Source organism: Lepeophtheirus salmonis, chromosome 3, assembly GCF_016086655.4.
Source record: "Lepeophtheirus salmonis chromosome 3, UVic_Lsal_1.4, whole genome shotgun sequence".
Taxonomy (NCBI): domain Eukaryota; kingdom Metazoa; phylum Arthropoda; class Copepoda; order Siphonostomatoida; family Caligidae; genus Lepeophtheirus; species Lepeophtheirus salmonis.
This window is the reverse complement of record NC_052133.2, coordinates 34570343-34592206: the sequence shown is the minus strand read 5'-3', so window position 1 is coordinate 34592206 and position 21864 is coordinate 34570343. Positions and strand designations below refer to the sequence as shown.

At 33.4% G+C, this 21864-nt stretch overlaps 4 protein-coding genes across 6 annotated transcripts; 3 read left to right on the top strand and 1 right to left on the bottom strand.

Moving 5' to 3' along the window:
* Positions 1 to 8321: 8321 nt before the first annotated feature.
* LOC121114977 (uncharacterized) lies at positions 8322 to 12272 on the bottom strand. 3 transcript variants are annotated; one of them, XM_040709109.2, is made up of 3 exons: positions 11889 to 12272; positions 9362 to 9493; positions 8322 to 9288 (listed from the first exon to the last, which is right to left on the bottom strand). In XM_040709109.2, exon 3 carries the CDS (start codon positions 9221 to 9223, stop codon positions 8393 to 8395), a length of 831 nt encoding a protein of 276 aa, XP_040565043.1. In that variant the 5' UTR covers positions 9224 to 9288; positions 9362 to 9493; positions 11889 to 12272; the 3' UTR covers positions 8322 to 8392. The 3 variants fall into 3 exon arrangements, with proteins under 3 accessions (XP_040565043.1, XP_040565042.1, XP_040565045.1); XM_040709108.2 differs by having other exon boundaries at positions 9362 to 9496; positions 11889 to 12270; XM_040709111.2 differs by lacking the exon at positions 11889 to 12272 and adding an exon at positions 9729 to 10518 and having other exon boundaries at positions 9362 to 9496.
* Positions 12273 to 12994: 722 nt separating this feature from the next.
* Positions 12995 to 20108, top strand: Prp6 (pre-mRNA processing factor 6). Its single transcript, XM_040709105.2, has 3 exons — positions 12995 to 13149; positions 14700 to 16176; positions 16229 to 20108. Exons 2-3 carry the CDS (start codon positions 14707 to 14709, stop codon positions 17552 to 17554), a joined length of 2796 nt encoding a protein of 931 aa, XP_040565039.1. The 5' UTR covers positions 12995 to 13149; positions 14700 to 14706; the 3' UTR covers positions 17555 to 20108.
* On the top strand, positions 13144 to 14704 carry LOC121114976 (peptide methionine sulfoxide reductase MsrB). Its single transcript, XM_040709107.2, has 2 exons — positions 13144 to 13365; positions 14257 to 14704. Exons 1-2 carry the CDS (start codon positions 13156 to 13158, stop codon positions 14548 to 14550), a joined length of 504 nt encoding a protein of 167 aa, XP_040565041.1. The 5' UTR covers positions 13144 to 13155; the 3' UTR covers positions 14551 to 14704.
* Positions 18104 to 20108, top strand: LOC121114975 (tyrosine-protein phosphatase non-receptor type 11). Its single transcript, XM_040709106.2, has one exon. The coding sequence runs from the start codon at positions 18104 to 18106 to the stop codon at positions 20000 to 20002; it is 1899 nt and encodes a 632-aa protein (XP_040565040.1). The 3' UTR covers positions 20003 to 20108.
* Positions 20109 to 21864: the final 1756 nt, after the last annotated feature.

Sequence of the window (21864 nt, the reverse complement as noted above, 5' to 3'; positions counted from 1 at the left end):
CAAAAAATTTAATGGCGCTCACTAATGCTTTGATGATATCATATTTACTAGATTTGGTTGAAGTTTTGAATTCTTATTTGAAAGATCTTTATTCACACATAATAAATATTTCCAGTTTATGCCTGATTCCGAGGGACTTGTTTAATTTTTTATGTTACAATATCAGATACTTCTTCAACCGTCAGTTCACCAAAGGCTCAAATGGTTGATCCGTAAAAGCACCTAATTTACCATCATTATTGAATTAATATTAAAAATTCCTTGAGTAGGTATGACATTGAACATGGTTGGATAAATTTCTTGTAGGATACTCCATTCCTATTTAATGGAGGTTTCCGAATATTCTATTTATTTTTATAATCGAAAAGAGTTAGAACTAAACAATTAGTTGTGATGCTAATAGCCAATAAACTATGACACTACTCAGTAGTCACAGTTCTCGGACGCTATTAAAAAATAATATAGATGTTAAGCAAAAAAATTTAGTAGATCTTTTGTGTTTCATTATAAAATTGGATTTAAAAAGCAAGGTTGTGTAGAAAAAGTTATCAAATCAATATAAAGAAATCAATTAGATGACTAAATCTGTTATAAATACTAACTAATAGGAAGAATATTTAAATTGGGGTTAATTTCCTTGTCTCAAAAATATTAATTACTTATTAAAATTAGTCAAATACTCGACTTAATTATATTTTATTTTGGAAGATTTGTTACGCAACCTTACAATGCTTATTTATTAAAAATTCCATGAGAAAATTATAAGTTAAACTGAAAAATTAAATTAAAATTGACCTTTTTAGAAGGCGAATCTTATTAAAAACGGTATAAACTTAAAACAGTTGAAATAAGGGTTAGCTTCCAAATAAGATCCTTCATTTTACTCAATTTTTATATGATTAGAATCATTTTTTTAGAATTTGTAATCAAGATAACATAATCTAGCATAATTTTTCACAAATGCTGCTAGGTTTTTGTGTCCTCTAAAAAGTTTGGCAAAAAAATCTTTGGGGGTAATATCATTACGTGATAAAATCGTGGTGTACATTATCATTGTGAGACAAAATTGTTGTAGGTAATATAATTGTGAAGCAACATTGTTGTTAGCAATATGATTGAGTCATTTCATTGAGGGTAATATTATCGTGGGCAATTTCAATGAGGGGTGGCCGAAAGGAAGATTAAATTCTTCTGTTAAGTATGAAGATATAAAACAAATTTGACCTTGAAGCCCAGCGGTTCATCTGCACAATCCATGGGTCGGGTGTATTTTGGGATATCATAAGGGGTCATTGATGTTCAAGGAAGCGATGGTGTAATTTGACCAACCTTAAGGTCCAGCAGTTTACCTGAACAACATGTGGGCTGGAGTCTATTATGGGTATTAAATAGGATCTTTCATGGTATGCTTATAAATTACAACTAAAATAGTTTCTTGCAATGAAATTACTCACAAATTATATATTTTACAATGATGTTGATTCACGATGATATTACCCCCAATTTTTTTTGACTCACAATGATAATGTAATTTTACTACGCAGAAATATTATCCCAAAGATTTTGTCTGCAACCTTTTTATCACAATCAGTTTACCATGAACTGTTTTTTTGATTTGATTAGAACTTTTGCTTTCATCTATACCTATAGTTCTTTTACGTCAAAATATGGCGTTGAATATAAACTAAGTTCTAAAAGCTTTACAGTTTTCCTCACTTACATCTCTCATTTCCTCGAGCTCTACTACAACCCGACCTTTAAGTCCCTTCGAGAATTGTTTCAGTGATTTGCCTCACCACATCCAACTGACTTGTATTCTGACACATCCTGGCTCATAATGAAGTGAAATTCAGTGTTATTGCCTAATCTGATCTTATGCTTGTCCGTCCATGCATGAGTATTTTATTTTTAATAGTAATCATTAATCAATCATGTTTACAGTTTAATGATAATTAAGTGATTATCACTTCTTCCATTCGAATCGCTGTCGTGTTTGTTTATTTTTCTTTTATCTTATATTTATTAGTAATTAATATTCCTATTTTGTGTCTGCTTCGAACTCATTAATCATTATATAGGTGAAATTATTATTTACATTAAATAAAAGAAAGCAATTTTTCCATACATCAAACTTTCCAAACCTTCCTAGCAATTTGAAGAATGTTTTGGAGGAGAGAAGAATAATGCTCATGACGTTTCATTAGATCAGCTACAATCAACTGTGACAAGAGAGAAAGGAAAAAATGATATAAACAAGGACATTTGCTAGAATTATTCCGATGTTGACCCCAATTCTACTCCGAGTCCAACAAGGACATACAATTATATCTCTGCAACAAATCCTAAGGTTTATCCTCCGTCTTTTATGAGTACACACGAATGTCAAAACAGGTTTTGAATCTATTTGGGAAAGGATTTTCACTACTCAGGAATTAAATAATAATGACAATTGCTAATGAAAATAAAATTTGTTCTTTATACTACCAATTACAAATTAATGGGCCAGCTAAAAAACACACCGGATTTACATGTATGAATATAGACAAGGTGACTATATAATATAGTCACCTTGTCTATACATATGTAAAGGGGAGGCAATAAGGATCTTCTAAGGCAGTCTGGTTGGCGTAAGCTCACGTAGTGACGTCACTGTGGCGGCAGTTCAGATAATTTCATTGAAGTAAAGTGCATTAATTTGGATCTGTTGCGCTAAAATGGCATCATCTCAAGATTCGAAGTGTGTATGTGCCATGCCCTGCTGTCCCAATCACGGGATGCCGAGTATTTTGTATTTCCTTAGAAAAATTGGATGCTCCAGCGTCTTTGGATCTCAGTCTGCAGGAGAAAAGATCCAATTAATATTAAGAATGCTAAGATTTGTGATAGGCATTTTACATCCAATGATTTTGAGCGGAATCTCCAGGCTGAGCTTCTTGACTTAGAGGTCAGGAAAAAATTAGAAAGGGATACAGGTCCTCTCACTCCATATTCACTTTGCTTCCCTTTGACCTTAATCCAAATCTAGGGGGAAATACATGTGACATCGGATTTTATGAAGAAACGTCTAGCCCTTGGATTGAATTGGTCTCTAAGGGAGGCCTTACGATCCCCTCGTGTGAGTTTTTAAAATTTTGTCATTGTCTGGAATTTTTTTAATGTTTTTCATTGTAACCATGAAGACGTAATTGAAAAAAAAAAAAAACGTATTTGAAAGGCTGCATAATCATCTAATTGAGTTATATCCATACTGGCCTACATAAATCATCATATCCTTTGCGAAAACAAGAACAAGAATTAGAGTAAATAACCTTGATAAAAAGCTCAAACTGAAGAACGCAAGTGCTAATCTGAGAAAATTTAAGACAGGTTAGTCAATTTACAAATTAATATTTATTATTCATGTAATTGTGTTAAAAAATATGGATGCTATAATTTTTACTTATTGCTATTCTTTTATTCTTATATTATGTAATAAAATGACAAATTAAATCATATACATAAAGCATATCAATATAAGCTTACATACAGACAGTTCATTATTTTTAATATGCAAATTAATGTTAGTCTTTTTAAATAATTAGTTTTGAAATAGAATTTATTATTCTTTAAAGTATGAAGCAAGGATATCCTCAAGTTTCATAACAATCGAAATAAGGATTGGAAAGGATTTACTTTTATAGATATTAATATCAATTTAAAATAAATATTTTTGATTTCTATACTTTTTGGCATGGTCCTAAGTTTACCATGTTGTACTATAAATGAATTTTAATTATATGTATTTACTTAATTTGTGTTGCCTTACAATGAACTAAGTCTGGATTTTAACATTATTCTTTATAACTATATAGGAGAGAGTGGTATGTGCCTCAACAGTGACGTCATTTAACTTTCTTTCTTTTCTTGATAATGAAAAAAACACAAGCGTAGAATTTCCTTACTGCCTCACCTTTATATATAGTCACTTTGGAATATAGATATGTACTCTCGTTTTCTATTCTTTTTTTATGACACGCTGAGCTTTAGCTACACGCACTCGTTGCTGAACCTCATCTAAAGTCCCATTTATTATTTTATTTATGATCAGGGACAGTAGAAAGTAGAAACACTTTATGATTTCATCATAAATATACCTTTTTATATTCCAGGCTTGGACCCTTTGAAACTTTTTCCGTTCATTCTTGAGCATTTTGCGTTCAGACACTCACTTGTTAATTTATTTCCGTTCATTTGCTTAAAAAAACGGAACGACGACCACTTCATCAATTTTTCCTCAAATTGATTAAGCTACGAAAAAACTTATTTCCTCACAATAATTTTTCTGAATTGATGGTGATTACGTAATTAGTAATTCATAATACCCTACGCACCCCTAGCTTATCAAAAATATGAATTTAGCCAATTAAATTTAAATAAAGATGATTACATAGTCATTTTGGCACTTGATTTTAGCTTTAACCCAGGAGTAAAAGTAAAATCAGTTCAACGTTATATTTTTAATCTTACAACACGATGTCATTCAATCGTGCTTTCAAGTTTTTAAATAAGTTCTGAAGAATTTTTCAGGCAACTAAAATATTAATTTTTCTTGAGTCAAATATTAAGCAGCATATGTGGCTTGTTTTGTTTGCCTTATGGCGCCGGTGGGTGGATTCCATTTAGAACATTGTGGTAGGGTAAATTTTTTTATTTTACAAAAAATAAAAATAAAAACAAGCACCCAACCCCTCCCCGCCAAAATATATACTTATATATATATATAATAAGTGGTCTTATTTTGAATAGCTGCTATTTCGGTAGATATCACTTTTGAAGCTCTAATTTGTTTATATTTTACAGGTACAAACTACGCCATTAATAAACATAAAAATTATTATTAAAATTCCCTATAAAAATGGGGAAAACCTGGCAGAGAAGGTTTGTAAAACTAAAACATTTTTTGGTCATTTTCTGTCACATCTTGGGCTCGGAAAACCCAAGATTTATTTTTAAAAACCTCTCTACACTCAAAGTGTAACTGTTTGGTCCAGCGGGGTCATTGGACCTTACTTTTTCGAAAATGAGGCTGGAGCAATAGTTACGGTGAATGAATTGCGCTATTGAGAGATGATTAATGATTTTTTATGGCTGGAATTGGATGGTATTGATCTGGGCAACGTTTTCTTACAACAAGATGGTATTACGTATCAATCAAGCAATGAGTATCTGGACCGTGTTATCTCTCAAAGAGGATATCGCAATTAGCCACCGAGATCTTGTGGTTTAGCACCTTGCGACTTCTTCCTTTGCGGCCACATGAAAGATAAGGTCTATGCCAACAGCCCAGCGTCGATTCAAGACCTCAGAGATGGAATTCGTGAAGCTTTTGAGGGCATGCAACAGACACTTTGCGATTTGGTGATGAAAAATTTCATAAAAAAGATACTGTCCTGTAAGCGTATATGTGGCGGCCATTTGGCTGATATTTTTTTCCATTATTAATGGTATACCTTTCTCTTTACATTGAAATAAACATCCGTTCATTTATCACAAAAATGTAATTTTTCTTTGAATATCAATAGAACACCTCTTATTGGAAATCCCTTTATATAAATAATACTGCAGAAGCCCTAATTATGAATGAATAATGGTTGACCAAGTGCCCAGGGCCGTACGTCAGTATTGCACTTTGTCCGCTTTAGCGGACCAAAAAAAAAAAAACCTTACTCAACCGTCCACCAATCATATAGGTATGTAAATATAGATGAATTAAGTCATAATTAATTATTAAAATCTATTATATATATGTAACTTATGACCAACTCATAATAGTACTGAGTCATTATAATAAAATTACATATTTGTAGCACGTCCACCCAAAAGGAAGCTAGATAATTTTTCTCAAAATTGAACATGGAATACATTTTCCAACAAATTATAGTTCATTTAAATGAAAAAATGATTCTGATTAATCCTTTGGAGGCACCACAAATTGTACTTAAAGTAGCCAAAATTCACCGGCACATTTATAGAATTAGTAAATTAATAAATTATATCTCGAAGACAATATTGGGCCCAAATTAAGTCAGATAGATAAAACGGAGGTTTTAAACTACAGTTAACACTCTCGAGTATCTCAATTCATCGCAGAAATTTGAATTCAAATCCTGTAATTTACCGTAATATCTCTTTCAAATATTGCCTGTCATTTTATAAATATAAATGATTGAACCTTTGAATATAAAACGCGTTTTCCGCTTACCGTGATACATTTCTGATAATTAATAAATTACTGCAATTATTTCTAGAGTACTTTACAGCCAAAAATAAAAAACAAAGACGCACACAACATTTTTCTTATGGATTTAAAGTACTTCACATTGAGTGGATATTTGAGTTAGATATTACGTTTAACGTTACTGGTTGCAAATGTGAAGTACTTTACAGCCAAAAAAAAAAAAAAAAAAAAAGGCGCACACAACATTTTTCGTATGGAGTACTCTTGAAATATTTAAGAGCGTGAGAATTTGTCTCATTGAATACAAGATAAATTAAATTATTACTGCTTAAAAGGGACATAAATAATAGTTATGTACTTTTTAGAGTGGATTGTTGCAGTAATTTATTAATTATCAGAAATGTATCACGGGAAGCGGAAAACGCATTTTAACAGAGAGTTGGTGATTTGTTCTATCTGTCAGAAGGAAATACAGAAGGACAACTTTAATGATCACAAAGTTAAACTCCATAAGAATGACCACAGCTGCAAGTATCAAGAGAAAATTGATCATAAGAAGCAGAAAACATTGCACTTTGCTGTTAAGAAAACTTCCTCTGCTACATCCTCATCCTCAGTCACTGCCTCCTCCTGTCCCGATGACCCTGATCGAGTTGAGGTCTTACTGCCTGAACCAAGATCTGAAAAGTCCGTTTCTGCTGAATAGAAAGTTACTGCAGACACAGAAAATAATGGCGACTCATCAAATTACCCCAGCGGACGGATTTCTCATGAGATAAGACTTCCTAATCTCGATATCGGACCAATCTTCTCTCCCGAGCAGCTCTCTGTAGTCAACAACAACAATATTCCCTCTGCAGAGGACTCTGAGACTAGCGACAATGTCCAGGGAGGTGAGAAGAGCAAGACTGAGGAGATGGAGTTTGTGGACGGAGGCCCAGAGTACCCTGTCGTCTTCACGAGCCAGCTGGGTTACCCGATACTTACCGGGCGGGAGCCAAAGCGGAAGGACATCCAGACCAGAACCAGAGTGGAGACTGAGCGGGAAACTGTGCCTAAAGTCGAGAGAAATCATCCTCTACAGCCCAAGTTATAAACATACAGTCCTCAGATAGATCAAAAAATGCAACACTAGACGCATACAGGCTAATGAGACTTTTGCATTTGGTTTGCCTTGACAATTGCCCCAATGTTTGGTTCCACTTTTGAAATGGGGTAGCGCAAATCAGATTCAAGGTCAATCAGGCGATTTCGCGATTTGATTTTGAACTGAACTATGGTCGAAAACATGGTACATGGAGGGAAATGCCACCAGTAGTGTGAGCGCCACCATAGAAATGCCAGGATACAAAACAGGCATAGCGGACCACAATACATTCAGACTTTTCTCCACAAAAACCGCTTTTGCTGCAGAGTCACGTACTAGGTTTTCTTTGTCTTCTGCTTCCTTCAGGAAGTTTTTAATTCGAAAGCGGAAGGCATCCCTCCTGAACTCCATCATTGGGCTGTCACTTTTGAAGTCCAGAAAATAGAGCTGAAACTCGTCCAGCAGCCTATTGAGGTAGATGAAGGCTTTATTCTTGAGAACGTTGCTGACACCAACAGCCGTCTCACTGATTCGCGCCAACGTTGGAAAAGCAAATGCATTACAGCCAGTCTCCAACTTGTCTCGCTTTTTCATACAATATAATCACAACACACTTACTAAATAAAATAACCATAATAATATATACGTATATGAGCTTTTACATAATAATGGGAGCTCTGTTACCCACCTGTTACACCATGGCAAGACACGACATGAGTGAGTTTACGGGGAGCCACTGGTAGCATTCCTAACCCAACAGTGTTTTCACTTTTACCCAAATACAATAATATTCATATAATGATTGTGTTTGTTATTAAAACAGTCTGTAAATGATTGTGAATTCCAATATAGTTGAAAATTTGGAAAAATTAGTAGAAATTGAAATTATGAAAATTTTGTACGAAGTGGTTCTTATACTCGACCGGTCATTCCAAACATGGCATTCCATCATTCCCGATATGTTAAGAACCAATGCTCTAGATCAATATTTAAAGTTGTTTTAATAAAGAAACTATGAAAAACAAAGAATGTATATTTTTTAAATGAAACAAAGAAAGGGCACAAAACAATCACAAGTAAATAGTAAGTTATACAAGTTTATCCTTAATAAAAATGTAATTTTCTTGGATTATTTGAATGTTTTTATTTTCGACAATTTCTTCATTCAACACTTTGTCCCTTCGAGCTTTTGGCCCTTTTACACCTTTTCCTTTTGATCTTATAATATCCTTTTTAAGCTTTTCTCGTGCAATCTTTTGTCTCTTAGACGTTTCGCACCTTTGGCACTTTGCTTTTGGAACCTTCATAGCTTGACGCATTGTCATAGTACCTTTACTCCTATAATTTTTCTTGTACTTTTTTCTCATTGATTCAATTTCATCTTTCAATGAAATTATGAGACCCTCGAGATGATAGATCTTCTTCCAGTATTTAAAACAATCATGACACGAGGACTCAACTTGAACCTCTCCCATACTATCTAAATCTAAGTCTGGCATTGTTAATTCGGGATCAAGAGTGGTCATTGCCATTGTTGATATATCTGGGATTTCATCACCTTGAGAGTCCACAAATCCTACCTCTCCTGCTGCTGTAGATTGAGATTTCTTGCAATAGGTATGATCCTGCTTTAACTGACGACAGATTGGTGGAACAGCATCTTCTCTAAGATACTTTCTGGCCGTTGGTGTCAATCTCGGATAAAACATGCTTGGCGGAAAATGTTTTTCACATAATACGGAATGTATTTTAACCTTCCAATTAGGAGGATATTGAAGGTTTGATATCCATTTTGCTCTTCTTATTTTTTCTTTTGGATTAGCAGGAAATGGAAATCGAAAAAACTGAAGATGTCCTTGAATTTTTTGGAACCTAGACTCAGTTCTGCTTTTGCAGCCTTCGACACAGCAAGCACCCATGATTTTACAAAGAATTAATTTTATTGAATGGTTTTAATTGACGTCTGAAATACGACAACAATTTCCTATTTCATATGGGTTAAGAATTATTATATGTTGATAAAATAAGTTACTTAAAAATGATAACTTGGAACCTACCTTAAAAACCAGTCGTCAGAAAATACACTAGAAAATCGCTCAAAAAAAACTTTTTCTATATTAGCACTTATCTTCCCAGGTCAACATAAATAAGTACAACAAAACCTTTGGTAAGTAAATCAATCCGCATACCTTCTGAAAAACAAGATAAATAAGTACCATTTTATTTAATACAATATGTACACTGCACAGCAATATCCTCAACATTCTAGATCAGTGGTTCTCAAACTTGTTACATTGTGAAACCACCATTATGACCAAATTGAATTTACAACAGTGTATGCTTAACCTATTTATGAAGTTCCTCCGCGTATAACTAGTAAGAGAACAACTGGTGTAAGTAATTGGTTCCTTGAATATACATTACTTTTAAGAGACTATCACTGTGTCACTACTATACGTTGAACATTTCATTTTTTTCTACATCAGTGTTTCTTAACCTGGAAGAATTTTGAATGTTCTAGGGGGGAGGGGTAAACTTTACAAAATTCCTTCTATTTTGTGGATTTAGGATTGGTTTAAAAGCGTACATTAGAAATAACTTTAGATATACATATGCGATTTAGTACAAGTTGTAACTATTTTAAGCAAATTTTAAAATTATAATTAAAAAATGTGATAAAGAATACCTAAATGTATATCACATTCTTACTTTCATTGCATCATCCAACCTCCCCTTCGAAAAGATATAGAAAACGGCCCAAAATCAGTTGGTAGTTACCCCATTCTTCCCAAATATGGAATTATTCAATGTTAGTACCATTGGAATTATTATTTCATAATTGTTTGAAATTGTTCACTCCTTAAGAAGAGCTAATTTTAATTCAACCAATCAACATTCAGAACATTGAGTAGGAGAAAATAAGCAGAAATATCCCCAGCTAACAACCAAATATAGAGTATACTCTTGTGTTAACGAGGTAACGCCGAGATACACGTTGTAATTTATGTCTTTTTTGTATAAAAAATCTTAATGGATAAGATTTGTGTGATACATTAGATAACTTAAAGATCCACTTTTTCATCACTAGTAAATATATAATTTTTTAAGACCAAAGAGCATTAATTAATTATAGTTCCACCGATATTGACACTAAATTTGGAGTTATGTTAAATATAAATGGTAACTTGTAGAATCTGTTTATACAACATGGCCCTCTCTAACATAAAAATTTACATTGTATTTTGTTTTCAGCTGTCGATGATTCTGCTTCTTTTTCCCTAATCAATGTTCGGAGCATTGCTTGATAAAATTTGAATTAGCTCTTGTTAAGCTGTGAATAATTTCTAACATAGAATAATCATTCCATAATTAAGAAAAATTGCCTAACTACCAATCAATTTTGGACCTTTTTATTCAATTTCTTTTTGGAGGAAAGGTTGGGATATACAATAAAAGTAACAAAATTACAAGACATAAGTTATCCAAAAACTAAACTTTGCACACAACACACTAGTATATAAAAGGAGGATAAAAATTTGCCTTATCCCCATATTTTTTTTCTTTTTCTCTACTGAGATTATGAAATTTGGTAATGAAGGTAAAAAGGTTAAAACCGCTGTTTACATGAAATTGGGGATTTTATTACCAAGTATCTTGAATGAAAAGATATTGAAACTAACTCAGACGGATCGAATATGAACGAAATGGAGTATTGCAGAATTTACAAGACATGTCCATTTTTTTATGAAAATAGGTTAAATTCATAGACGAGAAAAAATGCATCGCCAAATTCAGTACCCAAGATATGAAGGATTCTATAAGTACAATTTTAGTCAAATCTGGAACAGGGGAATTTTTTACATGTTCATATCTTCTGATCGTCCAATTGAAAGAAATGTAGATATTGAAAATTGTATATGGTAATTGTATTTTGGTTACCAAAAAAGAGAATATGCGCCCAATTAGTGGTGATTTTAGAGGGAGGGATGGTATTATTTAGAAATGAATAAATTTAAGAATTTGTTACATCTTATTTAAAAAAAAATAATACAATATAGTTTAGTCTTATTTATTTCTACAACTTTTTGTCATGTATAAAACGGGATATTTAATGAATTTATAAATAAAAAAAGTCCCCAAACAGGATGTTAAAAGACATTTATGAAAACAATTGGTATCTTTAATAACAATGTTAAATTTATATCAAGTCATGTTTACAAAATACTTATCAAATTATAGTATGTATTAAATAAGTAATAATCCATAATCTGATATTTAAATTGTTGGATGACATCATAATTTATTTCAATATTATTTTTTAATTTATCATTTTATTTTCAATGCTATTATTTGCATTATTTTCATAAATGTAAATGTTTTAGCCAAGAGTGACCCACATCACATTTTTTGTGCATTAGACAAATATGTACGATAGAGGTATAAATACCAAAATTTGCCGTCATTTTAAGTTCAAAATAAAAAATCTGAACAAATAGGATTGGATATTAATTTTGAAATTTTAAAGCTAAAAATTTAATTACACACATCGCAGGATAAACGAGTCTTTATTCATATTAAACGTACCTCAAAAGCGACATCTATCCCGTAAAAAAATCAATTCGTAGCCTAGTAGTTTTCTCCAAATAGGTCAGGATTCAATCATTCAAGTTAAGTAATTTCTTCAAGTTTTTCAAGCAGGTTATATCGAAAGAGAACCCGACCAAACGAATTCCTTTACGTCAAGGTCGAATGGAGTTTGCAAGAAACTGAATCGATACAGACTACAGTGTTATCCGACTAATATGAAAACTGTCACTTTAGTTTCTTGCAGCCTGTCAATTTTTTAACTGTCCAATGCAAATGTTTATCTTGTAATGGCTCTTGTGGACAATTCCCTACAAGCGAAGATTAGTTGACGACTGAGGTGTACAATGCTATAATAACAGAAAGTGATGCAACGATGACCACGTGATCAATTTATGTACAAATGTTTATGGCTATGATTAAACCGTTTTGTCCGCTAGGAGCAGCATAATTTTAACTAGCTACAAATTTAAATTGAGCTATTTTTTTCCTTTTGTTGTTGGAAAGATTAAGATAACATCTCTCAACCTCTAGTAAAGATCATATTTATATCAAAGGAAGGCTTCCTTGTATAAATATAAAATATATTATTAAGATAAGGGATGAATGATAATGAAAAATATATAATATTAATATATATATTTATAGTAAAAAGAAGATTATATTATATTGAGTAATTATGTAGTCTAGTTCCGGGAATAAGCCTATAGTTTATTAATGCCTGTTTAAGCCTCAGTTTTGCCCCGTGAGTCGTGAATATTTATTATGTCGTCACATATTTTGGAACCAACCTTCAAATATTTTATTATTGTTAATAAAAATTTATATGGAGTTGTCGTAGATATCATTGTTAATAGATAATGTCTCCACGTTCATGTTACTCATTGAGAAGCTAGCAATAAAAAGTAACTAAAAAAATGATCCTAGGATTTTTGAATGCAAATAGAATTTTTTTTGTGTGTCAGAGGATTAAAATAGTTTTTATAGAGTTTGGAGACACTGCACAAAATTACATTACTTAAACAAGGTTTCGTGAATGAATAAGAAGTCCTCTTATATAGCTAGCCGCACAGCCCATTTCTGGCAAAACCAGCTGCTGCTTCCTTGTATATTGTTATTATTTGTTATCAAAACAAAACACTCGACCCATCCACTTGGAATCACTTATAATTTTAAATTATATAATATTGACTATTGTTTACTGAATACAGAATAATCACTTCGGCGCTGCTTTTCTGGGCAATCAACTAAGTTTCCTGAGGTAATCATGTCTATTTTATCAAGAACTAGGATTCTGTGCCATTTTTTGAAGGGTCCTACTCGACCCTTACTTCTTCAGAGTCTTTCTTCCTCTTATAATAATAACACCACGAAAGATCCTAGAAAAATGTCACGCTCGGAATGGAAAAGGATCTTGGAGCCCCAAATATTTGATGTTGTTCGCAATAAAGGGACGGAGCCGCCTTTTAGTTCCGAGGTTATACCAATATCCGGGGATGGCTTGCAGTTTTGTCTGCACTTCTTATTTTCTCGTCTATCTAGAATTTGGAGACAGCGGAAAGTCGAAATCTAATCCTTGTAACCACTTTTTTATTAATAAGGAAATCACTTCGCTAAGCAAAGGGACGTTAATTATATATTATTTTAGTAGTAGGAGAATAGGTGGAAGGTCTCATTAGGTCGAGGAAGTAGTCATATCATATTTTATGGAGTATCCGGGGGGCTCAGAGTCCATCCATGGACTAAGGGAGGAGGCAACATCTCATTCTCATAATGTAAGCCACTAAAACTCTTTTTTGTATCTACCGTGAATCATGATAGTATCATTATTTTCAGTCTTCAGGGATACATAAAAATATCTAAGTGAATGAGATATAAAAAGACCACAACTCTCAAGCCTCAAAATCCAATGTTAACAGAGTACTGAAATCCAGGGATGTGCATCCGAGTTCATCGATGTCTAAAAAGAAAATGCCCAAAAAAATGGAAGAAACAAATTTGCACTCTCCTACAAGTTTTCCTTAAAATAATGATCCTACTCCAAGGGAATAAGATAGTATATAATTCGCTTCGCCAAGCTAAGTTATTTCTTTAAAAGCCTTCTTTTTTTAAACTTCAAGGTTACAATGGTTGAATTTCAACTTTCCACTGTCGCTGACTCCAATTTCGAGATAGAAAGAAAAAACATGACGTGAGGGCAAAATTATAAACCATGCCCCAATATCCTTATACATTCATAAGGCCATCTAACATTGACATTCACTTTTAATTATATTATTTTGCCACTGACATGATTTTTAAAAAGAGAAGATTTTCTGAATGTATTGAGATATTATAGAAACTTGGATGAAATATCTCATTTCCATAGTTTAATGATTTGAAATCATCTGGAAAGTATCTTTGTGTCTGTTGCTCCCAAACTTTATTCAACTCTGAAGATAAATATGATTCAGGCTCAGGGTGGCCAAGTTTTACTGCTCCTTCTGATGATGACTCTGTTAAGACTTTACAAGATAAAAGTCATGGAATGATTCGTACAGAAGTGCTTTGTCATAACTGCGGTGCCCATTTAGGACATGTCTTTCAAGATGGTCCTTCACATGAGAAACCTCTTCGTTATTGTATCAATGGAGTAGCATTGAAATTTGATTCTAAATTTTAATGCATTCATTAGTAGTCAATTAATAATATATACATACATAATGCTCGAAAAATGTAATTTCAAGTCATTGGTATAATTATGAAATATATATGTAGTAGTACCTAATTTATCTTGTAATCTTCTAACTTTTTTTTATATTCTTATTATAGTAAAATCATGGCTAACGTGACACCTATAGCAACGATAAATGCAGCGACTCGTGCAAGAAAGCACTTCATTGGTATGCCTGCTCCCTTAGGCTATGTGGCAGGAGTTGGTCGTGGAGCCACTGGATTTACTACCCGTTCAGATATTGGTCCTGCTCGTATAGCCACTGATGTGAGTGATGATCGACATGCGCCTCCAAAGTCGAAGAAAAAAAAAGATGATGAAGAAGAAGAGCATGAAGATTTGAATGACTCCAATTATGATGAATTTGCTGGCTATGGTGGCTCTTTATTCGGAAAGGATCCCTATGAAAAGGATGATGAAGAAGCTGATGCAATTTATGAAGCTATTGATAGTCGAATGGACGAAAAGCGGAAACAATATAGAGAAGAAAGGGAGAAGAGAGAAACGGAAAAGTATCGTCAAGAGAGGCCAAAAATTCAACAACAATTTTCTGATTTGAAAAGGGAACTAAAAAGTTTAAAAACTTGTGACTGGAATTCAATACCTGAAGTGGGTGACTCCAGAAATAGAAAACAAAGACTGGCAGGGATAAGAGAAAAGTATACTCCTATGTCTGACAGTTTGTTAGCTGCAAATATGGGAGGAGAATCTGTTACGACAATAGATCCTAAAAATGGTTTAGCCTCTGCTTTACCTGGCACTTCAACCGGCATATTGACACCATCTGGGGATTTAGATTTGAGAAAAATTGGACAAGCCAGAAATACATTGATGGATCTAAAGTTGAAACAAACTTCTGACTCGGTGTCTGGTCAAACAGTTGTAGATCCTAAAGGTTATTTGACAGATTTACAATCCATGATTCCAACTTATGGAGGAGATATAAATGATGTAAAAAAAGCCCGTCTATTGTTGAAATCAGTTCGTGAAACAAATCCTCACCATCCTCCTGCCTGGATTGCTTCTGCTAGATTGGAAGAAGTGACTGGTAAAATCCAAACCGCTAGAAATCTCATCATGAAAGGTGTGGAAGTTTGTCCAAGGTCTGAAGATGTTTGGTTAGAAGCAGCTCGCTTGCAAACTCCTGATTTAGCAAAGAAAACTGTAGCTCAAGCTGTTGCATCCCTTCCACATGCAGTCAGAATATGGATAAAAGCAGCTGATCTAGAAACTGAAACAAAATCAAAGAAAAAAGTTTTTCGAAAGGCTCTCGAACAAATTCCCAATTCAGTACGCTTGTGGAAGGCTGCAGTAGAACTTGAGGAACCCGAAGACGCTCGAATTCTTTTAGCCCGTGCAGTAGAATGTTGTCCAACGAGTGTTGATTTATGGCTTGCTTTGGCTCGGTTAGAAACATACGATAATGCTAGAAAGGTACTAAATAAAGCTAGAGAACATATTCCCACAAATCGACAAATTTGGATCACTGCAGCCAAGTTAGAAGAAGCTAACGGAAATAAAGCTATGGTAGAAAAAATCATAAACAGAGCAATTCAATCGCTTACATCTAATCAGGCAAGTATTATATATATTTTTACTTATATATCTTAACTCTTATTTTTTATAGGTTGAAATTAATAAAGAATTCTGGATGAAAGATGCAATGGAATCGGAAAAAAGTGGGTCAACCCTAACTTGTCAAGCTATTATTAAACATGTCATCGGTATTGGAGTTGAAGAAGAAGATAGGAAACATACTTGGATGGAAGACGCAGAGTCATGTATGGATGCCGGTGCCCATGAGTGCGCAAGAGCCATATTTTCTCACGCTCTAAGTATTTTTCGCACAAAAAAATCAATATGGCTTAGTGCCGCATACTTGGAGAGAGAGCATGGTACTAGAGATTCACTTGAAGCTCTTCTCAAGGATGCTGTTAGTTATTGTCCTCAAGCTGAAGTTCTTTGGCTCATGGGTGCAAAATCTAAGTGGTTGGCTGGAGATGTTAATGCTGCGAGAAAAATTTTATCGCTTGCCTTCGAAGCTAATCCTAATTCAGAAGAAATTTGGCTTGCTGCTGTAAAATTGGAGTCAGAAAATAACGAATATAAAAGAGCTCGCCGATTATTAACTCGTGCTCGAGATAAAGCTCCCACAGAAAGAGTGTTTATGAAATCTGCTAAGTTAGAATGGGGATTAGAAGATAAAGAAGAGGCACTCCGACTTGTGAATGAGGGCATTGAATTATTTCCTGAAGCAGAAAAGTTAAGACTCATGAAGAGTCAATTGGAATTACAACTGGCCAGAAAAGAGGATGCTAGAGATACATATAATGTTACAATAAAGAAATGCACAAGCTGTATTCCTGCGTGGTGTGAATTAGCTGACTTGGAAGTAAATGAGGGAAATGTTACTCGTGCACGATCTATTCTTGAAAAGGCAAGATTAAGGAATCCTAAAACACCCACTCTTTGGCTCCGCTCTATACGTATAGAAAAAGATAATAGAAGTGAAGCTATGGCATTAATGTCAAGAGCATTACAAGAATGTCCCAATAGTGGAATTCTTTGGGCAGAAGCAATATTTATGGAAAATAAAGCACAAAGAAAGACGAAGTCAGTAGACGCATTAAAGAAGTGTGAGCATGACGCTCACGTTCTTCTTGCTGTTGCTCGATTCTTTTGGGCAGAAGCAAAAATAACCAAAGGTCGTGATTGGTTCACAAGGACTGTTAAGTTAGAGCCGGATCTAGGAGATGCATGGGTTAATTTCTATAAATTTGAATTACTTCATGGCAATGACAAATCTCAAAAGGAAATCAAACAAAGGTGTATTGCATCCGAACCTAAACATGGTGAACTTTGGTGCAAATACACTAAAAATATCTCCTACTGGAGAGAAAAAACTGAGTTTTTCCTTATTTTAGCTGCAAAGGATCTCCCTATTCCCACGTAAATGAATGAACTGTGATAAATATTTGTATATAAAATAATATCCTTGTCTCTATTGTTTAATTACTTTGTTGATTTTTTGATGATTTGCTTAATATAAAAAAACAATTTTGGTTTTATTTGTATAAATATAAATCAAATATAATTAATTATAATCATGCAAATTGTAATACATACACAAAAAGTCAATCAATCTGTTATTGTAGAAAATTATTTTACCATTCCTTTTATTGAATGGATTTATGTACACCAATGGTTCTCAATCATGGTACTTGTAACCATGTAACATTACGGGGGTTCTATATACTAAAGTTTTCCTTTATAATAAACTATGTATAATTCCTTTAATTTATTAATTAATTATATTGATACAATTTCTTTACTTTTTTATTAGTGAAAAGATTAGTGCGTTTGTTTTTTTGCTTTGGAGATCCATTTAAGTGGAAGAGGTCCACGGTTAAAACTAAATTATTGAGAACTACAGATGTGATACATCAACATAAAAACAATCTAGAATAAATATCAAGAAAAGGAGTGGCATGTGCTAGCGGTGATGTCTGGGAGACGTTGGTTCCATCCCAATATTCATGGTGTAGAAGCTGAGTACTTATTATTCGAAAGAGGCTATGACGGAAGTTTTCTAGCATGTCCATCTAAAGGCAATCCTGGGGATTTTACTTTATCCGTCAGACGTAATGGACAAGTGTCTCACATCAAGATTCAAAACAAAGGGGATTTTTACGATTTGTATGGAGGAGAGAAGTTTGCGACCCTCTCAGAGCTTGTTCAGTTCTACATGGAAAATCAAGGACAACTCAAAGAAAAAAATGGCGATATTATTGAGCTCAAATATCCTTTAAACTGTGCTGACCCCACTACTGAGAGGTGGTTTCATGGAAATTTATTAGGTAAAGAGGCGGAACAAGTATTAATGGGTAAAGGAAAAAATGGTAGTTTCTTAGTAAGGGAGTCTCAATCCAAGCCAGGGGAATTTGTTGTTTCTGCACGTTCTGAAAATAAAGTGACCCACGTCATGATTCTCCATCGAGACAACAAGTTTGATGTTGGTGGTGGCGAACGCTTTGATTCGCTTAGAGAACTTGTAGAACATTACAAACGAAATCCTATGGTTGAAACATCAGGCACAGTCGTTCATTTGAAACAACCATGCAATGCAACAAGAATATCTGCATCTGGAATTAATAATCGTGTACGAGAATTACAAAAAGAGAATGATAACTTGACTTATAACAATATGAATCCTGCTTTGGGAACTCCTATAAGTGATGGCGGACTTACAATGACATCTAATACGTCTAAAAGCAATATGAATTCTCAAATTGTTTGTGGAAGAGCAGGTTTCTGGGAAGAATTTGAATCTCTGCAACAACAGGAGTGTAAGCATAAGTATACTCGATCTGAAGGACAGAAAGTTGAGAACAAGAATCGAAATCGTTATAAAAATATCCTTCCATTTGATCATACGCGTGTGATTCTTAAGGGTCTAGAGTCTCACAATTATATAAATGCAAATCATATTCTTCCAGAGGTGGATTTAGGAGGAAAAAAACTGAGCAAGCACTACATAGCTACTCAAGGGTGTTTAACTTCAACAAGAAGCGATTTTTGGCATATGACATGGCAGGAAAATACACGTGTTATTGTAATGACCACAAAAGAGTTTGAAAGAGGAAAAGTGAAATGTGCTAAATATTGGCCTAATATAAGTGAAAGTGAAATTTATGGGTGTTATCAAGTATCAACTATAGCAGAAAAATCGTCTAAACACTACACTCTGAGGGAGTTCCACGTCAGTAACGGACATGAGAATAGAAAAGTTTATCATTTTCACTTTCAGGCCTGGCCTGATCATGGTGTACCTACTGATCCCGGCTGCGTGCTTAATTTCCTTCATGACGTGAACATGATGCAAGAATCTATGCATTCTCTCATACCAGGCCCAGTCATAGTTCATTGTTCGGCTGGTATAGGGAGAACTGGGACATTTATTGTAATAGATATAATTATTGATCAAATTAAGAGACAAGGACTAGATTGCGACATTGATATTCAGAAGACTATTCAAACAGTTAGAAGTTATCGTTCTGGCATGGTCCAAACGGAAGCACAGTATAAATTTGTTTATCTGGCCGTTCAACATCATATAGAAACAGTTATGCATCGAATTCATGCAGAACAGAAAAGTACTAGAGAGTATACCAATATTAGATATTCCAATGAAATCCTTGTAGGGACAGATTTAAAAAAACATATTTCATCTTCTAATATATCCGTTGATGGAAAGGGGAGTTGCTCATCAACAGAAATAGAAAAAAAGATTCACGAATTTGGTCGAGAAAAGAAATATAAAGTTGGAGATGGTACTGTTAATTTGAATATTGGACCACCTCCACAAACAGATCCACCAAGTCCTCCGCATAAAATGTCTTAATATAAAAACTGTACATTTTTATTTTTTAATTACAAATTACATTGTATTTCCGTTTATTATGTAGCTAAGTTAAATTGCAATAATAATAAAACAAAACTCCAATTTATTTTTTTACTTCATAAAATGCATTCAGATTAAACATATTATATACCTAGTCAATTATTGTCGTTTTCCAATTTTTTGGGATGAGTTGAATTACTCAATAATGTTTACTATAGTTTAAAACATTTATTTCATCATTGAAAGGGGTACATCTACATTCCAATTTGTATTCAGGTGCTGTTAAATGAATTGCTTGAAACATATATTTTACATGCATTAACTTATAATCTAAGAAGTTTTATGAAACATTTTACCAAAATCATATTTATTTATAATATGGACTATCATATTTTGTAAATATATGTTGTGTACAAGTTGCAACCAAATAATGAGAGGAATAATTTTAAAAGACGGATTTACAATACTTGGGATGAGAATAATACAGTAATTGAATATTCCATGGATGTCGATAAACTCGTATTAATTGTGTAATTTTTGACAACTTTAATACAAATGACTAAAATATACATACAAAAAAACATTTGACAATATGAATTTCAACAGTTTAAAAAAAATGTATTTTTAATTTTGATAAAATATTTTTATACAGTCGTTTAATGTTAAAATTTTTGACGATATTAAGTGTACCTTCCCCCTCACTTAATCTTTGTTAACATACTTGTAATATTTTCCTTAGAAAAGAGCGCTTGATATAAAAAAATAAAATTATGTTGTCAAATAATTTTTAATTATATTTTTTTTGTTAAAACTAGTTGTCACGGAAATTAAATATAATAGGTTGGGGGAAAAGCAATATCGTTTTTATCGTCCTTTTTCAAAAAATCTTGTTCATTATTGATCACATCGGATCATACGAAAGGTGTGAGTGTATAATACAAACGCTTTTCAAACAGTGTTGCGCTGGACAAGCTCAGTCGTTAATTATTGTGCGTCGAGTATGGAGGTCTCAAAAGGAAGAAATTTGCCATATTTTACTATCTGAAAGGGAAAAACACGTCGAAAGCGACCAAGAAAATTTGATATGTATACAGGGCCGATACTCTTTCGGTTCGTGTTCGTGCACAACGAGCGATTTTTTTCTCCATTGGATTAATTCTGCCCTCTACTATGAATATTTGGACTTTTGAAGCTAGGAACCCAACAGAAGTGACCAGCATTGGGGAATAGGAGACAACAAGACATCATCAAGACAACACAAGGACGCACACATTTTTGATGACGCGCCCGAAGCTGTGGGAGCTCGGATGGGAAGTGACTACCACCTGTTCCTGTCTATGAATAGATTCCTCAATATAAATCTCTCCCCCCTTGTTCCTACTCCTAAATAGTTTGTAAGAAAACCTGATGGACACGGTAAATTAGGAGATTGAAGCTTCTCACAAAAATATATATTTATAATTATAATATAATGCAGTCATATTTTTTTTTGTTTGAAATTACCTTTTCTTTTCTAATAAAACTTTCATCGTTGTGTATTTATTCAATTTTTTTACAAAAAATTTCAGTGCTGAATTGATTCCCCATAAACCAGCCTTTACTATATGATTAGTTACCACATAGTTCAAATCATCTATATTTTGGTATATTTACAAATAGATGAGTGTGTCGTGGGCCATAGATTCTCTTGTATTTATAAAGTTATATTATACTGAAAATATGAAAAGGAATATATGTATTTTTTAAAAACAAAACTGAAACTTACTTTTTAGAGGACATTATTACTAGTGTTGAGACTCGGTCCAGCACTGAATTTTTTTTCGGTTTGGTCCTAAGTGATTTTTTCTACACCGATTTTTCTG